General features: G+C 32.4%; 2 protein-coding genes across 2 annotated transcripts; one reads left to right on the forward strand and one right to left on the reverse strand.

Moving 5' to 3' along the window:
* Nucleotides 1-2,950: 2,950 nt before the first annotated feature.
* Nucleotides 2,951-25,093, forward strand: LOC123681633 (multiple inositol polyphosphate phosphatase 1-like). Its single transcript, XM_045619853.1, has 9 exons — nt 2,951-3,345; nt 19,811-20,918; nt 21,185-21,368; nt 21,510-21,654; nt 22,321-22,443; nt 22,736-22,932; nt 23,294-23,472; nt 23,717-23,912; nt 24,413-25,093. Exons 2-9 carry the CDS (start codon nt 19,814-19,816, stop codon nt 24,651-24,653), a joined length of 2,370 nt encoding a protein of 789 aa, XP_045475809.1. The 5' UTR covers nt 2,951-3,345; nt 19,811-19,813; the 3' UTR covers nt 24,654-25,093.
* LOC123681635 lies at nt 11,293-18,032 on the reverse strand. The gene is made up of 3 exons (XM_045619857.1): nt 17,841-18,032; nt 11,641-11,769; nt 11,293-11,511 (listed from the first exon to the last, which is right to left on the reverse strand). The coding sequence occupies exons 1-3, from the start codon at nt 17,934-17,936 to the stop codon at nt 11,434-11,436; spliced, it is 303 nt and encodes a 100-aa protein (XP_045475813.1). The 5' UTR covers nt 17,937-18,032; the 3' UTR covers nt 11,293-11,433.
* Nucleotides 25,094-25,096: the final 3 nt, after the last annotated feature.

Consider the following 25,096-nt stretch of genomic DNA (forward strand, 5'->3'; position numbering starts at 1 on the left):
AACATATTTGGGAGTATAATTATGATTCAAGACGGAATTATTGAAAGTCACTTTCAATTTTATATATTTTTGTTGATTATTCAAATGAAAAGAGGATACTTCTGTTTTGTTTGGATTAAGTCATAAATGCCACTCAAATGAGCAATATCATCGGCATAGATGAATTTCTCAGGCAAGGTAACAGGGATGTCACACAAGTATAAATTGGAAAGTATGGGAGACAAACCCTATCCCTGGGGAAGTCCATTATTCAAAGTTTTGAAACTACTACTTTTGACATCAACAAAAACACGAAGTTTCCTATCAGATAACATGTTTTCGATGAAACGAATCATTTTTCCGCAGTTCAAATGATAAATCCAAGAAAACAGCTTCTGTTTTAAACTCATTATTGAAACCTGATTCAATGAAAGAAGATAAACTAAGAACCTTATCAGAACAATTGCTATTTTTCCTAAAACCTCTCTGTCAATTTTGCAGAGCATCCTCATCATAAGATTCATTCAATCCTGAATAGAATCAAGATTTTGAAAAGAACACTCAGAAGACTTATAGGACGATAACTACTTGGATCAGAAGAATTTTTACCTTACTTCAAAATAGCAATTAAATTTGTTCTACGAAATTCATTTGGAAATGATTATTTTCATATTCCTTTCCCTAAGAAATTATTCCAAAAAGGTTCCTGACTCCATATCAATAATTTTCTAGCTTTAAACCTTAACATTTATGGTCTAATTAAAAATAGATGGGAAATGCAATTATAAATTGATGACCATGAAAGATATATTTTTGAATTTCAAAGTGTCTTCAGGAAACGAAGTGAGAATAAAATGTTTCATTTATTAATCCAAATTTTCAAAGTTTTCTACATTACGCACCTTAAGGAGACCAATTAAACCCAAATCCACGAACGGGACTGAGGTCCCATTGCTCAAATCTGTCATGAGCTTGTCAACGTGAAAAAATGTTTTTTTATGCTGGCCTAGCGTGAAATTATGGTCGTAACATGCTTCAGAAATCCCATTAATTTTTTATTCGCCTTGAAACTCTGACATAACGAAAACAATGAAACGTTGTTTGACCCTGAACTTCTAACAAGAATAGTTTCTTCCCTTCAAGTGCACATTTCACCCCAAATAGGGTTCTAGGTAATAATAGATTATTCAACATAAATCAAACAGTCAATCTAAACAGACACCTGTGACCTTATCAATTCTTCCTATTGCATCTTCTGGTTTATTATTGATGATTGTTTGATGAACGCTCGTTCCCTGAACAGATCGCAATGTTATTTTCGAATTTGGACCGGGTATGGTCTTCAACGATAGGGTTCGACTGGCTGTTTACGAATCCATCCTCAAATTTAACTATATCAAGTAGGCCGACCATGTTTACATTAATAATAATTTTTAGTTTCCAATAAGAGGTTTTTTTTATATGAAAACAAACCAACAGACTAGCAAGGGTTGAAGCAACAGTTGTTGTGTGGGACAACAACGATAGTGGTAAGTGGTTCATGATTATTACAATTTTTATCAGGTGTAGTAAAAAGAAATCTATTATTTCTCCAATAGATGCTTTTAGTTATATGTATCTCGCATTTCATGGGTCCAATTGAGTTCTACTAGATAGCGTTAGAAAAATGAGATTTCGTACTACGAAAACTTTTCTGATAGTTTTGTGATTAGCTGACTCAATTTAGTTTGAGTGCGTGTCAAAGATGGACACAAGCAAAGAGAAAATATGCCCCTAGGGCACAACTATTTACTTGGAACTGTACTATCAACAATTGAACCGTCTGAAGGAAGCAATCGCCCAGAAGCGGCCAACTTTGGCCAATGGGAGAGGAATTGAGTTCCATCCGCCAGGCCACATACATTGATAGTGAACTCGCCAGAAGCTCTGGGAAATTGGTTGGGAGGTTCTTATGCATCCACCTCATCGTCCAGATCTGGCACCAAGAGATCACCATCTGTTCTAGTGCATAGAGAACAATGTTGCTGCTGAAAAATTCGCTTTAACAGAGGTTTGTGCAAAAAAAAAGACTATTTCAATATTTTGCCAATAGAAACGAGCAGTATTGAATCCAGAAAATTTTCACTGAGGGTGAATTTAAACATCTAGGGGGGTGTAGACAAAAATTCGTTTCGATTTTTATATATAGTTTTTTTTCGTCGAGGAGCCATTGGAATGCTCCAGGGGGTAATACCCCCCAAGCATCCCTTGGGCTTCTATGAAAGTGCCTTAATGATATTACCTTCAAAATGGCAATGAGTTATCAAACAAAAACGCTGCATATTAAACTTGAATCAGATAATTCTAACTATGCTAATTAAAGCCTTGTTTTTCATGCAAAAATGATTTCTTTTCACTACACCTTAAATATAAAGGGTCTTCCAATAAGAGGTTACATTTTGATATTGAAAACGAGTAGGTATATTTCAAGAGGAATGAATAGATGTTCACTTCATTTTAAAGAGAAAGGTATACCATTAAGGATGGAGAAAAACAGAGTTGCGATTTAACTAGTACATATAAAATAACAATTTCAAGACTTATATGATTTCGAGTCGCTCGCATCATTAAAATCATAGAAAATTGAAGCAGCATAGTGGAAATTAATGAGGAATGCATTGACGTGATGTTACGAAACTTTGAGCGCTCGTTCATTCAAGTGATAATAGCATTCTTGGATATATTTATATACAGTTTTTACTGCATGCAGTCTTTACTAACAATATTAAATAAGGAGTATCGTTTGTAGCTGCAGCTTCGAAAAACATAGTAAAAGTAATAATAAGTGTCGTAATTATTGCTTTGGTTCTGCATCTAGTTTTTTCAGAGCTCATGAAAACCGCAAGTAGTTCGAGTGATATTTAGCGCTCTAGAAAACTTTCCACAGACATTTAAATCTCAAATCTCCTTCCAACCATTCCTCTATCCACAAAAAATCAATCGAACCGACGATCTAGCACCAATGAACCAAATTCACCAAATCAATCGACGACCAAACGTCACCTGCGCCGTTCTAACCGTCTTGAGCACCTACCAGAGCAAAAGTTGATGTGTAAATAAAAAATTGTGGGATACCTCGCGAACAGCATTCATTACTTCGATCTTGTACACTCCAAACCTGTATCTGACCAACTGAAACCTACTCTGGCGGTTGTGTTAAAGTGGTACGGTAAAATGCCGAAGACTTGAACTCTGGCGTCCGCGCTAAGATTTGAATATTGTGAAACCGTGAGAAAAGGTGGAATTTCGGGTTATTGGCCGTTTTTGGACTTTGTGTTGAGATTTGGACGGTTTGCCATCTGGTGATTTTTCGGAAACTGAGAAAACGTAAGTTGAAGTTTTCGTTCTTGAATTTTATTTTGTTTTGGCGGTTTATGGAAATTTGGTGTAACTAGTTACAAAATATTGCATTTCTTAGACCCTAGGGCCTAGGCCATAAGAACTTTGTCAATAACCTATAAAATCGTTGGAATTCAGCTTTCAGAAAGAACAATAGTGAGAACTTAATTTTTAAAATGCAAGACCACTTCGTCTAGAAGTTTCTCGATACTTGGGTGTATCTATGGTGCATTGGTGCTAAATGAAGTTTTCACGTTACAATAATTGATTTAATCGAAGAAATAATATTATTACTTATCTTTTTTACTCCTATTTCGTTGAAGAGAATAATTTTATTTCTTTAGGCGCGTTATGAAATTCTGCTGTATCTACATAGTTATGAAATAGTTAATTTCTTGGACTCTAGACTTTAAGACCATCGTTAATAATCAATAAAATAGTTGCAAATCAGCTTCTTCTAGATAAAAATAATAATGAGAACTGCTTTTATAAAATGCAAGAACACTGAGTCTAGAACACTTTGGTTGACACTTCTCGGTTGTATCTATACAGGGTGAGTCCGAAATGTGTATCGATCTTTCTGGGAGTGATAGTACATTGAAATATAAGTATAGGTTGATAAATAAACTTATGACCCAAAACGCATATTAAGGAAGATATACCGCTCCAAAGTTGATAAAATTTAAAAAAATTCTCCGCATAACTTTTAAACGGTGAATGCCATTGATTGAAATTTTCTGCATAGATGTATACTGTTAAAATCCTTTTTTTCATTACACTTGTACATTTCTGATATTTTCATAAAGGGTGAGTCATGATTTTTTTTTTGGGACAACTTCTTTCGTTGTATTCGTTTTGGTGAAAAAATAGCTTTCGATGAAATGAAGAAAATTACATGAAAAAGGTCCTACTCTTATCCAAATACAAAAAGTTGAACCATTTTCGAGATATTTGAGTTTGTGTAGTCACATGATGTCAGCAGATTCATTCATAACGAGATTCATCGATAACCATAGAAGTTTGTTCCAAAAAAATCATGACTCACCCCCTAAAAACACCCTTCATAACAATATCAGAAGAGTAGAAGTATACTTAATATACATTTTGGGCCATATATTAATTCATCAAGCTATCCTTTTTTTCAATGTACTATTAGCCCCAAAATTTTTGACTCACCTTGTATATGGTGCCATACGAAGTTTTAACGTAAAAATCATCAAATTGATCGAAGAAAAAATATAATTAGGTATATCCTTTCATTCCTGTTTCTGTTTCCTGAGAAGAATTTTGTATAATTTGGCGTGTTTAGAAAATCTGTTGTACCTATAGATAGTTATGAAATAGGTAATACAAATTGTGCTTCTTCTTGAAGGAACAATAATGAAAACTTCATCTATTAAACGATAATACTTTATCTAGAAGACTTTTGTATATACTTCTCGCGTTTATGTGTGGTGCATTGGTGTCATACGAATCCTTCACGTAACAAGAATTAACTTAATCGAAAACAAAAAATAATCATTTCCTCCTATTCTCAGTTATGTCATAGATAAATTTATTCTCCTAGATTGAACATTACCAGTAGTATCCAAGTTACTCATTCATTTATGATTCAAATGCTTCGATAGTTGAATTTTTTTTATATACACAACAATTTTTTGGGCTACAAAAGGTGATTCAATACTAAGTAGACTAACGATGGGAATGGGATTCATAAAATTTTGACCGATCAACTCGTTGATTGTAGTTTGAAATCTATGGAAATTGTCAAAAATGTATTGAAATTGAACACAGAAATGATTTGATCGAGCAAATCACCACGATGAAGTTTTAATGAAAACAACCATTAGCGAGGTCAGTAATTGATTGGCCATGTTAATGAAAAAAAAGTCATTTCAATGTGTTCATCATGAATATTCTCCTCATTTCACAAATTGAAATCAGAATTGAATTTTAAACAATTGCTAATCGCTTGTTGAAAAAACAACATTCGACAGAAAAATGAAAAAAGTGATGAATAACCACATTTTTCAATACTCATAGTACTAGGAAAGGGTATTTTGTTCAACATAAAAGGTCCTTGATGCTTGATGAGTCCGAATTAACTTAAATGTCAACTTTAAGTGTAAAAATATCATTCATTTCTCCTTATATCTCTTTAAATTGCTGTAGAAACAAGAAACACTGCTGATCTGCCTTCTGTGTAAATTTGCATTCAAAATAGATCACATCAGAAAAGCACAAAAAGCAGTCAAAAGATTTCTCAGAAATTCCCGAAATTCCTGATTTTTCTGCATTTTTTATAGACTTATCAATGTCGCAATTTTCTAAGAAAAAGATCTATGAGTTCAACTCATGAAGACAGAATAGATCTGTTGCAAAATTTTCCTAAGCAGATATTAAAAAAAATTCCACAATATGAACCAAATATTCCGGAAATCTTGGACAATTCAAAAACTACCTCTAGGTACAATTCGGACCAATATCACATGACCTAGAGGGATATTAAATAAAACACGGCAAAACGGCTCAGATGCTCAGGACAACTCGATTAAATTTTGTATTTTTAAATTCGTAACTTTGGGTATGTGTAACACTCTGTCAGTTTTTCAAGAACCGTTCAGTAGATCCTATATAGTCATTGTTTACATTAACGTGTATGATTCCCTATTGACACACCTGTACACATAATCAAAATTCTAGTAAGTATGCCAGGAATACAATCAATCCATTATCGGACTCAACAAATTCAAACGAATATTCCAGTCATTCAATTTATGGAACCATAACTTCACGCTAAAAAACATATTATACTTTCATAACAAATAACGTTTAAAGTTGTAGGTGTGTCGCCTATTGTTTCGGATACTAATTTTTTCAATTCAATTCCTTGCCTAATAGCCAGGGCCGGCGTTAGGGGTGGAAGAGTGAAGCGATAGATTCAGGCAACTCTATTTGAGAGGCGGCAATTCGGCGAAACATGTTTGTAATCCCAATTAGTTTTCAACCTCATTCAGAAGTTCTTATATTGTGGTGGGATTCTACTAATTTATTATCGATTAATTCGTTAGTAATCGGTAATGAGGGAAGTCATGTTGTTATTGATGCTTTTTAACAAGGGCACCGAAAACTTCTTTGCTTCAGGCTTCAAAATAACTCTCGCTGGCCATGCTGGTAGCAATTATATAACCAATTCTCATATCAGATAGCAGTTCGTTTTTTTTTCAATTGATGAAAAATTAATTCGAATATGAAATTTTCTTTCAAGAAATCTTTTTCGAAATCTGAAGAAAATTGTAAATTCTAATTATCAAGCAATTCAGTCCTCAACAAAAAATGTATTCGGAAAATGTCCATTCAAATATTTAGATACCTAAAAAATTCGAAATTTTAAATTGATTTAAATTGAAGTTGCTATAAAAAGTTCCAAGATGAAACCACATGTCACATTTTCTTCAAGGAAAATTGTTACTCATCTACAGGTATTTATAACTTGTTTATTTGTGTGTTAATTCACTTAGTCAGACTGCAAGTTTTTGTGGATGGCTGGTAAAATTTTCTCATGCCAATATACATTTAACATTTTTTACTAAACAATATCGTGGGATAATTGTAGTATCCTTCAATTCACATTCGAACTGCAAGAATTCCGGAACCATTATTTACCACTCAACGCATATGATAACGTGTCAATAATGGCAAAAAAAAATTACCAACAGAAACTGTCCTCAACAATGATTTTCCTTATATTCATTATTGTGCAATCTCGGCATGATTAAGATTCTCTGTTCCTGAGGTTCTCATAGATATAACATTGTGTAACTATCTCTTAAATGCTTCAATTTATTCTACTCAAGGATTGTAGTACCTACCTGTTGACTCATCATGTTAACAAGCAGGTTCAACATAACGGTTAATCGAATTAACAATAGTAAAGACCTGAAGAATAGCAACTGAAATATACCATTATCTAGTACATGCCAATGGAAACTTTCGAAGATGTTTCAAAATGTTTGTCTTGATTCAAATTTCACTTCTGTTTTCTTAGATATACAAATTTTACTTCAATAATTCATTATTTGCTTCTCCAATCAATACAACGAATTGATCAACTGTAAATCTCGCAGTCGATGTTGCCAAATGGTGATGAACAGACGAAGATCTTTAAATTTTAAACCCTCATATATTTTCTCCCAGTACTTAGGTATTTTTCTGATGAAAAGATAAAAATAACACATTTCAAATTCTGTTTTTCATAAATACTATGCTATTTTATTATCATGTGAAAAAAAACTTTCCATTACAAGTCGGTATGCTGTGACGATTGTTCTACTCTTCAATTTATTTTTGTAGGTTATTTTGATTCGATTTTTATAATGGAGATTCATTTATACATACACCGGCAAAATTAGTAGAATGGACAAAATCTCCAAAATTTTTTTTAGTTGTAACTTAATTCCTCGGGATCATACTGTTGAAATTGCGTTCTCAGTTACTTAGTTTTTCGTTATATACAGGGTGAAGAAAAAAAAGGTTAGCTTTCATTCAGAACACCATGCGAAGTAAACAGTTGACAAACGAGAATATTTTCGAACAATTAGATTTCGGCTCATCTTTTCTGGACATTTCCTCTTTTTATGTATTGCATTATCTTAATTTTCAAAGAAATTACAGCAGATTGAATGGCTTTAGTACACTGAAAAACAATTTGTTCATTGTGAACTTGATTTCATCGATACAATGTACTTTTTGATCGATATAATGAAATTTTATTCTTCAACCCCTATTCCTGGAAATTGATTTTGAGAGTTCGTTGTTTCGATAAAATATTAATTGGATTATTATTATCATTCACTAAATTGAGGTCGTTGCGGCTTTGTTAGCCTTCTGGTATCTGCGACCAATTTGGTCTTTTGGACTTCAACCTACCTATTCATACAAACCCAGGGAGGCCGTCGATGCTGTTAACGAAACCGAAGACGTCCTTAGGTCCTTAGGAGCTTTGGCTATAACTTCGTGACTATCCAAAACTGACTTTCCATGTGAGTGGTTCTTAGGCCTGCCAGCCCCGGGCATTTGCACACTATGTGTTGGGCTTTTTTACGTCCTTTCCATAGAGCCTTCAGATCTCATCTGATGACTTACCCATGCGGTACAAAAGGTATTTGCACCGACAGTGTCCTGTCAGCAGTCCCACCATCACCCGAAGCTCAGCTCGTGGTAGCTTCAGGAGCTTCCTGGTATAGGTCGATGAAAGCACCACAAATTTCTTTGCCTGAGCAAGACCCAGAATTTTTCTCAGAGGGTTTTTTTATTGTCCCACTCGCATTGTTGGACCGCTGCCCTATATTGGTATTTTCAAAGCCCTCAGAAGATCCCAGGACCAATAGGTGTAAACCTTGATGCCCTTTTTGCAAGTTCATCAGCTTTTTCGATTTCTTCGATACCACAAAGCCCTGGGTACCCATAGTAGAGTTATTTTATTCTCTTTTGCTTCATGGTATTACGGCACTCCCATGTCAGTTAAGACCTCTGGCTTTATGATTCCAGGGAACTCAGCGTGGACTGGCTGTCCGTGGTGATGTGATTAATTATTACATTTCCAAATTTTTTGAAATGATGTATGGAAAATCAATATTTTGTTAGGTTTCTTCAAATTTTTATTCAGTATAAACAAGGTCATGTATAACATAACCTTAAAATTAAACGGTGCAAATATCAGTGAGCACAGATTTTCCAAAGTTACATTAGAGTAAGCTTATTATTCTGAAACAAATTTCTCTTATGTTTGGAAAAATTTTGGGAGCAAATTTCAGGGATGACATAGCTCATGATGAAAATTTAAAATGGCCATATCTTTTCATCTAGGTCGGATCAGAAAAAATGGTAAAGACAAAAATTGTTCATTTTCGCCTCAAGAATCTATGAACTACAAACTTGAGAGTAGAGATTTGGCCAGTTCCTCTTATTTTGCTGGTACATTATTATTATTATTTTTATATGATTACTGTTTTAAAAAATAATTGTATCCTGAGTATATTGAGTCCTGTTCTGAATGTTACATGGAATATTAAGTGAGCACCAAACAAAATCATTTTTCAAAGACGTTACAAATTGAGAAATATATATGCTCGGCTGAACAAAATATCCGCTAAACTCATATCACATAAACAAAATGACGTTCCAGCATGTTGAATGGAACGAAATAACAATAAAAATTACTTATTTGACCTTGACTTAGAATAGCCAATACCTAGAGTACCTACACTATTTGTTTTTCAAACGTTACTCAAATACATCTCATATCAAACATGAAATGTTGAAATTAAATCGTTTTTCATCGTATCATTTCGAGAAAATCCAGAAAAAAAAACGAGATTGAATTCGTTACGGTCATGTAATTGTGAGTTAATATAATTTCTACTTTCAGTATGACTCAGGAAGTTATTTAGGTTGCAATGGAGTTAACAATTGATTATTATTTTTATGACCTTACTGCTTCAGGGTGTGGTTAGTTCAAGCTTCTGTTCTGGAGAATAATATGTCCATCATTTTCTTGGCACAAATATGCGGCAGCTGGATGCCTTGCATAAGCATTTCATTTAATGGCTAAAAATTGAACAAAAAATTATTTGATTATGTGGAGTCAAATTTTAGAATATTAATGACCTAAATTTGTTCTTACCGCAATATCTTTGATGAAAGCTTGTAGGAAATATGTCACTATATATATAGTGGCACAAAATGCTGCCACCCCGAATGCGAAAAATACCAGAACCAACAGCCAGAACAAGAATTCAGCCATTTCTTTCAACTGGAAATTATTATTTTGTATTCTTATGTTAGTCCCCAATACAATATATAAACTCACCATTTTGTATGTTTTTGCACTATTTTCACTGAAAATTTAGAAGATTGAAGGCCAAAATTGATGAATTTTTTTTCAAGGATTTTTTTTTGATGGATTAGAAATGTTTGACTGTTGATGTCATTTTTTCATGAATATGGAGACTTTGAATATAATTCTAGTAGGCATTTTGATATTCTGATCAGATTTCAACATATTTTGTAGAATACAATGTTGTGCAATTTTTTGACCAATATTTGAATAATTTAGCTTATTTCGATGTAATAAAATTCATTGAAGGGCATTGATATAATTGAATCTTGCACTGAAAGGTGATTTTGAAGCTACGATTCATTCATATCTTATGTTTGTATTTGAAATAGGTAGTAAATAGATCAAATTATCTACTAATAGGGCACTAAGCTCCGTTAGCATTAGGTCCTTTAAAATCAGCCCTCCACAGTAAGTTATTTTTGATATTGTAACACTATTATTTCTCGAAAAGAACTAATTTGTTCTTGTTAACCTTTAATGCCCCAACCTGAATTTTTCTGGCTAACCGACGCTAGCCAAACTGCAACCTATAGGCAGAGGGCAGAGTCTCAATTTGCCTCTCTAACAGAAACTATGCAGATTGCAAAAAATTAATATTGGGTTATCGGGGTTTTCTACCAAGAGATGAAAGAATTGATGGCATCTCTTCAACAAATTTTGATGATAGAGGAAATATTCATTAACAAAAAATCAACAATTTCAAACCTCTACAAGAAATTAATTAAAAAACAACCCAAAAATAAATTTTTAGATTGGTAAGAAGAATAAACCTTTGTCTTTTCCCTCAATATTACTAGCATTATCATATTCCCTTCATATTTTTGAGTGGTAGAAATAATTAACTAGTCCGCTGACTATAACTTTATCAAAATCACCTTCAGCCGTTTTTCCTCAGGGATAAATCCTAGGAAAATAGGAAATAGGAAATTTTGAAAGTTTTCATTCATAAAGTGATGCTGCTTCCTCTACCTTCGGTAGACTCGGAAGCCAAATTAGTTCATTAAGAAAAGCTTCTGAAAGAATAAATACACCACTCTCGAAAATAATATTATTAATGTATATTAAAAAAGTAATAAATATCTGAGCTTATCAACATCATTCCTTAAGTTACAGTGTTATAACAATATAAAACTTATGCAAAATTGAACACTTATGGACGAAAACAACACAATCACTTATGCCAGAGCTTCAAGGAATTTCTTAGCACACAAGTTTGGTAACTGCACTCCTTGTAGAAGGAGATCCGATATATCCTGAAAACAAAATGAAAAACTTATGAATCATCAACAATTAACTATTTCATGCCAATAACGTAAAACTAATATTTCATCGATTCAAACACAAAATAATATAAAATCTGAATTGCATCTTCTATTGCTAACCTTCAACGCTGGTATACATGCTTCGAAACAGTACACTATAATGTAGAAGAAAGCACAGATTGAAGCAGCCCAAAACGCCAAAAATATCAAGACAACTAGCCAGAAGAGAGCATGTAAAGGATTGGCCATCTGAAATGAAAAAAAAATAATAAATAAATTGTAATATTCAAATGATGAGATTTTTGTTAATTGGTTTTATTTATTCAGGCAGTAAATTACAATGGATGATTATTTCTGAGAGTGCCTCTAGAAGTTCGTTCAATTTATTAGAATTATTTCGTTTTGCATAATAATAATTTGGGATTTTTCATCTGAATCAGACTCCAGAATACGTTATTGTTAAAACCATGGGGAAGATTCAGTTTTGAAGAGGAACAACTTCTAAATTACTGATTATATCTGAATTGCCGGTGTTTTCGCTTGACAGATCATCAGGAATTTTCTCACGGGTTTGGTATAAGTATGGTATGATTTTAACCGAAGTTGGTTTGCTATGAAATCTTTTCTTCGTGTATTATGTGTTTGTCCCTTTCACTTCCTGTTAACCTTAATATTTCGAAAAACATATTGAGATTCAACGGAAAATTAAGAAAGCAAAAAGAATATTGTTAGGAGATGAAAAAATTACAAATCTATTTCCTGAAATATAAGTAAATGTAGGTACAGATAAAAGTGCGTTTGAAAAATTTTAAGTCATACCGATTTGTTATTTTGATTTTTTTTCTTAGTTATTTTATAGTGTAGATTTTGCCTACATTCAGAGAAATAAATTTTATTATCTAATATGAAACATAAGTTACTTGGTAATTTACGAATTGAACATTTTATTTTCTCTACTTACTATGGAAAATTTCCCAAATTAGGTACACAATAGTAATAGTAACTCTTATTCAATGTGGATAGATTTAATAATAATGCCGTTTTTAATGGTTTCAAGTAGGTGAGGAAAAGTGGAATTTCCTTGTATGATAACGGAAACATATGACACTAAGCTCAGTAAAAAAGCTTATCTAAATCGATTTGCTACTTTTCACCATCAAGGTCAGCAAAATCAATCTATTGACGTATTTCCAAAAAATTCCTTTCATTTGATTTATATCGTCTTCACTACAATTTTACGATGATATAGATAGAGATTCTATTCAATTCATTTGAATTGATAAACTATTTTTGGATAAATCCAGGTTAGGTACTTTGCTATTATCAATTTCATCAATCGTGTTGTGAGTATGACTGATGTTGTTGGAACTCAAAATTATCTCATATCATTGGCTTAATCATTTTGAGTCATATTAATAAACACCCTGTAACCTTTACCGCGACTGTTTTCATATTCGATGATGACTCATTCTATGGTTATCCTTCGCAATTTTCAGTAATAACCAGAAATTCTGAGAATCAATCTTCTCGATTCACCTTCCCAATATGACTCAAGTTTAGTTTTCTAGTTTTAATAATCGCCAATGATAATGTTGATTTCAAATTCAAGAATTTGATCGAGTAAGATATGTATTTGGATGTAAAATAGCAATTTCATGTTTATAACCTAACAAACACCATAGAAAATTAAAGAAGAATATCGAAGAAGAGATTACCTAATATTTCTGTAATCACAAAACCGACAGAGATTGTGAATGTCGATATAAAAAAATATTTCTCGCAAAATTTCAAAATGATGGTCTCTTCATCATAACATAACTAATTAAATTCCAGATGAATATTTGAAAAAAATTACCCAATATTTCCGTGACAGTGTCTCGAAAACGAAGCTTGTTAGGATATATGTATATGAACTATTTTTCATAAAAAGATTTGTTCTATCCGAAGCAAAAGTTATTGAACTAAAATCTGGAACACTCTCTATATACCTAAATACACTTATGTGGTTTCCAAGGGTGGAAAATGAATGAGCGCTCAAGAGCACATGAGTGTTTTCCTCATTTTTTCAAGCCTTTTATAAAATTAGATATAAAGACATACAAATTGGGACCAAATACTTCTTGAAACTTTATACAAATCAGGTTTTCAAAAACGAATTGGGAACATCTGAATGTTCAGTGATATTCAATACTTCAATTGACTCAAGATTAATAATACAGAATATCCAATAACAACACTTAACGTTGCTTAGATAATGAAAGAACAAACATGTCTTGATTTATTTCCTCATTCGTTGGTTCAAATTTCATGGTAAATGATACCTAATAGATTTATTTCAATAACAAAAATGAATGGTTCGTGAATAACTTCAAATGGGTTTCTGTTTGTTGTACATATAGAATTAGAATATGATTCTATAATAATAACCTGAAAATGTTTTGAATAAACTGATATCGAATAACTTTTCAGTAAGAATTCTAAAATTGTGCAATCCCTGAACATTTTTATCGAAATTAGTCGTTTTGTTGTTTATTATTTTATGTTTTGATCACATGATTCCGTCATAATTTTCTAAACTGGGATTAGATATGTCTCTGTTAGTTGAAAAATAATCTGGATTGACCTTAAGGTCGTTAGTTTAATTGGAAGAGATTCACTAGATCATTTTTAACAAATATTGTCTCTTGAAAAAATAAACATTTAGTATCTCAGAATGCAATACGTTAAATGAAAAAGTAATCATTTTTTGTTTCTTGGTTTCATTGATTGACCTTTGGAATCGCTGCAGGAAAAAATTTAATAGCATTCATGCATGGTTTGTAATTTATATACCTAATCTTGAAATATATCTTCCAAAAAACTTCTCAACGTTGAGTTACTCCAAATGGTTTTTTTTTGTCCCAAAGTCTGTTTTCTCTTGAATTAAGTCTGAAAATTCAATTCGGCATTTACAAGAAACAATATGTGATAACTTCTATTATGCAAAAACAGAACCACATAAAAAATATTTATTTTTAGATTAATTGATATATTGTCTTTCAATAACTTCTTTTATCGTTAGAGTAAAAAATCAAACCCATCTGAAATTTTTACGGGTGAATTTTTGAAAAGAAAGAGCTTATTTCACATAAAATTTGGTACAATATGCTTTAGCCCATGAATCCTCGTAGTTCGAAAACAGGATGTAAGAATTTTAAAAGCAAAAATCAAGGAAACACAATTCAAAAAATTTATTTCTCGGGAACTTACAACATTTTTCAACAGAAATTCCTAGCAATTCCTAAAATGTTATACCGATTTGAGAGCCAATTACCTCAATCTCGAAGTTCCTTAAATTTTTACGCTGATATTTTAATATTTCCTTCGTATGGTGATATCATTGAAGGAATAATAATCCCTAAGGCAGAATTTTCGTTTTAAAATTTTCAATGAAATTAATCTTCCTATGTGTTTGTACTTTTCTTTATACTTATATTTTGAGTTTATTTAAATGAGTGATTTTTTTTTAAAACTTCTGACGCCCAAAAACATTAAAAAAGAGAAAAAAAACTCTTGTTCTAATACTTTCATTCTCAAAATCGCCAAAAACAAAAAAAAAATTGAATGAATGAAAGTTCATGGACGTTGGACTACTTAACATTAAAAATTACGAATTCCAAAAGCTTCAGTATTCACTGTCGAAATGACACCAATATCTATATATGGTCACCAATTGAAATGTTAGATCCTTATGCTAAGCGATCTTCCTCTCTAAAAACACTGAAGAATTCGTCTTTTTCAAATACCACGAGTAGGTATCATCAAAACAGGTGCTACGCGTAAACATGACGTAATATTATTTTTGTAACGAGTATTTTTAGATCGTTTGTCACAGTTTCTTCCTTTATACATTCCGAATTCACCTACACAACTCTTCAATAAAGCACAACAATCGAATTCAGTTTCTTATCAAAACGATACCAATTCCTCACCTTTGGTCGAACTGTTGCAGTTCAGAATAACAGCACTAATAGTCTGTTATTGGATTTAATAAAACAGCCGGCTTAAGGTGTTCCTTAAGTTGAACTTCACTTAACTTGTCTTAAGAACTGAACCTGACTAACGCATGGAAAACATCAACTGGGTCTAAGTGATTTAAGTTGATGAACTCGGTTCCACTATGATTTTACATCACGTCGTCCGGTAAATAGAAATGAAACGATGTCGTTTTGTTTTGTTGGCAGTGGGATGGAGAAGTATGTTTTGTCTTTGTCGTATGTGATCAGCGGTTTCGCTCTGTTGGATGTTTTCCTTGTTTAACTGTTTACTTTGCGACCATCCTACATATAATTTGATAACTAGAACTTCCAGTGTTGCCAGCCTGCGGATTTGAATCCCAATTGCGTATTTTTTTACCTCTGTTGGATTTTTTTCAGATTTATTATAATTTGGATTTCATCGGATTTTTTTCAAAGAAATTTTTTGCATTCGCTTGCAAATTTACGCACTATACCTTTTCAACTTCAAATTGAGACTAATCAAATTCAAATTGGGACGAAACAGTTACATTTTGGGAATGAACATATTCAGATTGGGAATAAACACGTTTAAATTGGGAATAAACACATTCAGCTTGGGAATAAACATTTTGAATGGGGAATAAACACATTCAAATTGAGAACACTCAAATTCAAATTGGGACATCATTAATTTCTATGTAAATTAATTATTTCACTTTTTGTATCTGTAAAAAACGTTCATAATGTAATTTTGAAAATATTCAGAATCTTTAATTTTAATATAGACCATTTTTTAAAATTAACCTTCGATATAGGCATATATACATAATATATTTGTTCGCTACTCCATTTTCACATACAAAGATGCGTGAATTTTATAGGAAAGATTATTCCCAATTTGATTTTGTTAATTCCCAATTTGAAGTTGAAAAGGTATAGACTTTAAGCCAGTTCGGTAGTTGGAACTCTGTATTATAAATAGAAGGATAGATAATGGAGAAAAATTGTTAATAACTTGAAAAATCATATTCAACGACATAACCATATGCACTTCTGGAAAACAGAAAGATTTTACCTATTTCTCTTTATAGAAGTTCAGAGGTACCCAATCGTATTTTTTGTAACGCTGAAAAGGAGTTATTATTAGTGAAATTGGAGTGAGCTAAAAGTTCGATTCCAACAATGTTTAAATTTTCTAATGGTTAATTCCGATTTTTCGGTGAAGCACCATTGCTAACACTGATAAAATTTGATATCTAGAATTTCCCGACTATTTGTATAGAGACAGACGTAAATATTGGCATATACCCAATAGTTTTTATGATAGTAACGCTGCGAAATTTCCGAAAACGTTTATTATCAATCCGTTCATCTACATTCTATACCAACCATTATTATATTTCGAAATAATCGAAATTTTATTGTATATATGAATTATTTTTTTTGATGTGCCATATTTTGATTTATAATATTGTTTTGGCTCAAAATTCGGAAAATACACTCGAAAATGAAAATTTCAGCAATGTGAAAGTGTACCCTTACTAACATAATGACGAGAAAAAGTTTTGCTCAAGAAAAACAAAATTTTTTGACTTGTGAACATTGTCCATAGTAAATAATTCCTACCTATCATGTTATGATACAATTCATATTAGCCACAAGTGTATAAGTGAACCTACAAAGCATGCAAAACATTGTTAGTGCTTTAAAGGCACTCATAGAGGTTTATCATCATTTTTGCATTTAACTGCATAACAAATCTCATAACTTGATATATGTTAATTTGAGATCAGAAAAGCGTTCCTTCCAATTTTTGTTGACAAGATTGTTCTTATAATTGATGATATGAAAATGTTTGTAAATCGAGGAGATAATTCTATTATAAAATTTAATCTACAACATTTTTTTTTTCATCTTCAGTTAAATACATACTAGCAAAATTCAAAAGATCGTATATTATAAAGAATATGAAAAGTTGATGCAATAATATAAATCAAGAACAAAAATACTCAAAATGAGAGATTGGAAATGTTTCTGTTACCTACCTAGACACCTTCAAAACATAGTTTTTTTCAATTCTGAGATTTTTCACTTTTCAGTTCATATAGATTATAGAAAGAAGTATGATAAAAAATGAATTATTTTCAAAATGAAATTAAAATAACAGCTGTAAGTAAGTGTAAGTTATGCCGAAAAGGACAACCATAAATGAAGTTAGATAAACGAAAATTTTGCATACGAAAAGAAAATTCACAGCAATACGAACACGATCAATTGAAGAGAAAAATCTTGCAAGATATGTATAGCTACATGTTTACTCACAAAATCATTGACTATTCGATCAACGATATGCATCAATGTCTTCTTCAGTGACACTATCTCGAGATTTGCCCATGGGAGCTCCTCTGCTTGAATCATATTGAGCAAAATTGAAGATTATATTGTCAGAAAACATTAATACTGCAATGCAAGTTGACTCTATTATTCTGAAAATATTACAACTACTAGTTATTCTCAATGCATGATTTTATCTTCACTACAAATTTTAATGAGTTCGAGTATTGATAACAAAATTTCGAGCAGAGTCTTATGTAGACTAGACATGAACGAGAGAAAAAAATTATCTCTGGAGAATGATATGAAGTACAGATTGAGGTAAATAAGTCTTATCGTATGAATTGATATTGAGTAAGTTGACTTCCTTACCGTAAGAAACCGCATTGATTCAATCTTCAATTTATTTATAGCATAAATACTATTATATTTTAGCAATAAATGGTTTTCCAATAAGGAATTTCTTTTTGAATATCCACTATTTGGGCAGCTACCATCCTTCGATATTTGACCAGTAAAAACTACGCCATTACTAAAAATGGAAGGATACACGCTTTAACAGTGCATTGAAATTGTTAAAAATCCCTACAATAATTATGAAAATTTTGCATTCATCGTTCACAAACCTTCTGGGTCGTCGTGAAGCACCTTCTTGGCCTTCAATAGTGAAACTGATGGAAAAATTTTAGTTGATGGGAAAAGTTAGTGGTGTGAAGAATCGAAATCGTTAAAAGTTTCTGGCCGTATTATTTCTCGAACAGGTTATCACAATTGACCATTGAGATCTTGTGATTTAACACCTGTACACCTTTTTCTTTGGGGTTGCGTGAAAGATGAAGTCTATGCCAAAACCGCACAATCGATTCAATATATTAAAGGCTGGAATTCGTGAAGTTATCGAGGACATACAGCCGCAAGTGTGTGAATTGGTCTTTAAAAACTTCATGAAAAGAATTTTTTGCTAGAGCTGTAGCCGTAGCAACCATTTGACTAATATAATTTTCCATCGTTAATGGCATACCTTCCTCTTTAAAATGAAATGAACATTCATTGCTTCCTCTTAAAATATCCTTTTTTTATTCAATATCAAAACGAAACATCTTATTGGAGCTTCAGTAGGTATGATAAAAGTTTCAAATCATTCCCAACAAGCTTGCAAGGTAGACACGAGCAGAATGTTATAGGGCAGAATAATGTTATAATATATAATAATAAGTTCATATCAGTAAAGAAAGGTTTAACTATGAGGAATATACTTTTAATCCCCCAACAGTTATTCTCAAAAATCTATAGTGTTTTGGATATTATTTTCAGGAATTTTTGCTTAGAAACTTTTAGGGCCCCTGTATCGAAGATATTATCTTCATTCGGTTGATGAGCGGTAGCTATACACCTGATTTCAGGCTAAGAAAAACATTCATACATAAACTGAAATTAACGAAAACTCGTGTTATTGTAATAAAAAAGAATTGGAATGTTGAGTAAATAAAATTTTACACTTGAATCTACTCAAGGTTCATTTCATATGGTAAAGAAAATCAAATTTATAATTCGACTATCAACATTTGACTTCACAAGTTGACCGTACTCCAATAACGTATGTAATATCTGGAAGCAAATACCATGAACTACATATTTCAATTAAAAGGTAGGTGGCTTGAAATGCCATTGCTCATTAAAGCGATAATAAAGTAGTTAATAGACCTATTTGGAACACAATACATACCTTCTTTCAAGTACCTAAATAGTGTTATTCGATATGAAAATAAAAATATTTTATTCCATTTGTAGATGCACAATTTGCACAGAACACTCGTCATTTTAAATTACTATTTCCATCGGCATTGCGCAATCTACACAGCTTCAACACTGAATAATTATAATCCTCAAGCATAATTATCTTGTAGCATAAAGTATTATTTCAGTTTCAACATTATGATGATCTCTTATATTTACAGACAATGGCGCAATCACTATACTCCAGGCGCACCCTCTGCCTTCTTTTAGCAGTTGTCAAACTGAATATGGCACAACAGAATCCATTCTATGGAAGCCAAACCCCGCCTCCTTACAACGACCAAAATCCAGACACTCGTCGTCCAAACGATCAGAACAACAGCAACAACTACGACTCTAACAATCGTTACGACCCCAACAACCGATACAACTCGGACCCTAACAACAGATACGACCCAAACAATCGTTATAATTCTGACCCCAACAACAGGTACGATCAGAATAACAGGTACGATGCCAGTAACAGATACAACGATCCTTACAACAGAAACAATGACTCGAATTATAGGAATAACGATCAATACTACCGATACAATGATTCGAACAGGTACAATGACCCACAGAACAGATACAATCAGTCAGGAAATCGTTACAACGATCCCAACAACAGATATAATGATCCCTACAACAGAAACAATGAACCTGGGGGCAGGTATAATGACCCCAATAACAGATACAATGAATCTGGTGGCAGATATAATGACCCCAATAATAGATACAATGAATCTGGTAACAGGTATAATGATCCTTACAACAGATACAATGAGTCTGGTAACAGATACAACGATCCCTACAACAGGCATAATGACCCAAACAGCAGATATAACCAAGACCAATATAACAGATACAACACAACAAATAACTACAATCTTGGATCTGATTTGAATCCGAACTATAATAGAAATAACAATCAAGATCCTTACAACAGATACAACGTTTCAGGTGGAGGAAATTATAATCAAGAGAGTATCAGATACAATCAATACGATCCAAATAATAGATACAATCAGCAAAACCAGTATAATAACCAAAATAGAAATAACAACCCTTTCAATCAAGGCCGGCCTGATTATGGACAGTATAATGATCAACAAGGTAGACAATATGATTCTACGTCATCTGGACAACAATTTGGATATCAAGCTGATCCTAATGACAATTGCTGTGAAGAGTATTGTTACAGGGTGGATGAAAATCCATTTTTGCACTTTGGGAGCAAAACTGCGTACCAAATTGTGTATGGAAGGAAACCAAATCAAGATGTTCCAGGTAAGAATTTCGCAGTATTTTAACAGTATTTAGTAAAATTCATTATAGAGAGACTAGGAAAGAGAATAGTTTAGGAATAAAATATTTTTAAGTTTTTTAAAGACACCGATAGAAAGAAAGAATAAAATTCAAAATGTTTATATACATTCTTAACACTTTGAGATGTAAAATGGGCAAAAGTTAATTCAAAAGGAATTAGAAAATATGTTCCACAAATGTCAAAGGTTCCTTTTTGGGAATGGTAAAAAGAGTTTTTTTTTCCTTAGAATGCACTCCAGTACTCATATGGAGTATCAACAGACAAGGTACCAGTGCACCAACTCAACAAGAAATTCGTAGACTAAGGAGTTTAGAAAATATAAGAATGGAAATACTAAGGAATTATGATGAAAGAAGATCATATCCGTACAAAGGAAAATTGTGTAATCAGGATTTGGATCTTCTTAGGAGGTAATTTAGAATTAATTTTTCATAGTTTAGATAGCAAGCACCTGACTTGACTGTTGAGCTTATTCAGTATTTGTATACAACAAAATTATATTTTCTTAACCCTTCATTGACAGTAGTTGTAAAAGTTTATTCAAATTCCAGATGGAGATGGAATGATACCATCAACGAAAATCGTGAAAAAGTCCTTACCTCACAAGGAATCGAAGATGCAAAGTTCTTAGCCAGGAGATTTAAGAGCAAATATCCGAGTTTGCTGAATCAAATATACAAGGACAATTACTACAACGTAAGTTCTTTCTTGTTGAGCGCTGATTTTCCGAACCGAATCCTCTACTATTCAAGAAAAATATAGAAAAAAATTACCGGATATTGCCATGGGCATAAAACTGACGAAGTCGATATTTAGACTCTAGATTTGAAGTAACAATTTCAAACTTTCCTACCAGAATTGAAACCATTAAAAAATTCAAGATGAACATCGAAACAAAAATTTATATTTCAGTGACAACGGATCCCACCGATTTGAAATTCTTGATAAATAACAGTTTCAAGCAGCTTAAAAAATTTCGTACCGATAGTATGATCAGAATCATTAAAGTTGAAGAACAAATTTATAGTGACTCTGTCTGCCCGAGAGGTGAATTTATGCGTTGTAGCAGTATCACCTCTCCATGATGGTGTGGGAGGGTGTCTTAGGAAGAGATAGCTGGATTGCCTAACTGAAGAGTCCACCAGCGATCTAAGGAAAGCACTAATGCGAAGACAGGAGTTTTTGAACGTTCGTTCATTAATTCACAAATTGCACCTGTATAGAGTTTTGAAGTCTCCAGGGAGGGGGTTATGGGCAATTAACGAATTGATGAAGGAGCCCTCAAAAGCTTCTTATTTCATGTCAGTGCTCTCCTATTTTTCTCATAGAATCTCAGATATTATTAGACGTTTATTTTTCCAGTTCCAGTATGACACGAGTAATTACAGGACTCATGATACTTACCAAGCGTATATTGAAGGACTTTTTGACTTGAGCAAATCTTTCAATGTGAGAGCAAATACAGAACTCAGTGAAAGGGTTTTGGTAAGTGATAAAAAGTTTATTTTATCGTTGTAATGGTATTCTTGCCTTACTACCCTTCTATATTGAGATAATCTTATTTGAATTGAGCCAACTTGGAATATTTATTTTGAATATCCCATAATAATTCGTATAGTCGGATGAAAATAAATCGAAGCACCAAAAATAATACCTTGTGGTATCCCCCCATCTATTCAAAAATCGGTTGGAATCTTCATCATAGAGTTTCATCAAATTTCATAAAAAAAATATGAATGATTTATAAGTTTCTTCTGATAATTCTTAACTTCTTCAGCCTCCAAACCAATGTAAAACACTAATGAGGGAAGTTGAAGACAATAGTTATACCTTCAGCGAATACGAAAGGTTCAAGAAGAGGCCAGACTACCTTCAAATTGTCAGAGATGTTTTCAAGAAGCTTGGTTTTCGTTATACTGGTGGTGATGATGTTATCAGGAATATGTATGATATGTGCCGATACGAGAAAGCATGGTATGTATTTTGAAATATTCTTCCGAAAGATCAATGGCAATTCAAGTAGAGAATAATTTAGTTCTATCAGTTAAGGTTCATTTTCAATGATAGAGTCTGCAATTCATCAAAAAAAAATGAGGGAGGGGACTGAACAGTAAAAAATATATTATTTTACAAATTCGACATAATTCTGCTCAGAAGCACTATTTACTTGCTTCTCTGCAAGATGAAGCACTTTCTACTCAGAATTTTTTTTTTTGGACGATTACGCCCCAGCAAACAATATATCATCTTTTTCGATTAATCTTGAATTTGTCGAAACATCTGAGAAGTTGCCAATGTGCTTTTCGAAAGATTGATTGAACATGCTATTTTTCAGGTTTTTGGCTGATCCATCACCATGGTGCTCAGTTTTCACCAAAAAGCAATTGGAACTGTTAGAATATGCTGAAGATCTTCAAGATTATTATTATAGTGGATACGGAAGCCCAGCAAATGCTAAAGTGGGTTGTCTACTTGTCAAGGACATGTTTGGAATGATGAGAAAAGTTGTGAATGGTAATAATTCATATATTTGAATTCAATATTTCTCATAATATTTTGGATCTACTGTGAAGGAGCAAAACTAATATAAAGCTGCTCTGGGTAATTACCCAGAGCAGCTTTATATTAGTTTTGCTATTTTAATTTTAATTTTAATTATCTAATCTATCTATCTGATCTAATTATTTATTTTAATATCCGTAGAACACCGTGCTTCTTAATTTTCAATAATTCAAATAAAATATTTAATTCTATCAAGGTGAACCAGCTGATGCCTACAAAGTTTCACATTACTTCACCCACTCCACACAATTCTTAAGATTTTTGACTGCGCTAGGAATAGCCAAGGATTACACTCCACTAACTGCAGACAATTATTACCAACAGAAGAGTCGACAATGGAAACTTTCCCAAATCGATCCATTCGGTGCAAATCTAGTGGCAGTTCTCTATCAGTAAGTTCAATCTTCAATAGGAATCAAAAATGGGATTTATAGTGAAAATCTATTAATATTTTTTCAACATTTTGTTAAGTTCTTACCAAAGAGTAGCACAATAGCTACGAGCTCCTCAAAGCTACTTAGCTACTCGCTGCATTAAAAAATTCTCATTTATGAATAAAATGAATAATAGAGGACCGAACACGGAGCCTTAAGTAACCCCCGAGTTCGGTGTCTACCTCTCAATTAGCATAATTGATCTGACTGACATTTTTCTTTCTGAAATAGTAACACATCCAGGAATATACCCCAAAATTCTATACTATTTTTTTTTGGTATTATATATTTATGGAGGATCTGAAAAAGTGACTTTCTAAAATTGGAACTTTGCTAGATTTCAACCCAAATTGAATATAGATACCTACTCTTCCAGATAATAACTTACTTTGTAACTACATTCTTCTCGAACGTACATTTGACAGCTCAAGCATATAATCCTGTTAATTTTTTTTTAGTTGTCAACGAGAAAACAAATACAAAGTGATGTTCTTGCTGAACGAGGTGCCAGTCAACTTCCCAGAGTGCTCAGTTGGTCTTTGCGATTGGAGTACCGTAGAGCAAAAATACAGATCAGTAGTAGAAAACTGCAACTCAGATTACTGTGAACATGGTGCTGCAGGAAAGATTTCAGCAGCTTTCGTACCACTTTTGATTTCGACGATGTCATTGCTTTTCTTGTCTAGAAGACTGTTTTAGAAAGGAGAAAATAGATAAGAACTACTGTATAATAAAGATCTCAGTCAGAGAAGAAAAGTTTTCATATCGAGATTTATTACATAAAGAAATCTCAGTATTGAGATATCAGTGTTAATTTTATGGTATAGTGCCATGTGTTTCTCTGAAGAACATTTTTAACATTTTATCACTACCATTGAATCTCTGTAGATTTCTCAAATTTGAGAATATCATTTGGGGTTTCATAGTTAGCATGGAACCCATCAATCATATTGATATATCGAGTATCGATGTTTTTATTACTATTTTAAATTGGAAAATATTTATCAGATATATGTATTAAATTGAATATTCCCTATTTTGGTGTTAAATTAATAAGTTTGTATTAGATCCTAATCAACCTTCATGTACAAATGAAATATTTAGGCATGTGTTATATTAAAGTAGCTTTTACGACTGTTCAT

This window comes from Harmonia axyridis, chromosome 6, assembly GCF_914767665.1.
Source record: "Harmonia axyridis chromosome 6, icHarAxyr1.1, whole genome shotgun sequence".
In the NCBI taxonomy this organism is placed as follows: domain Eukaryota; kingdom Metazoa; phylum Arthropoda; class Insecta; order Coleoptera; family Coccinellidae; genus Harmonia; species Harmonia axyridis.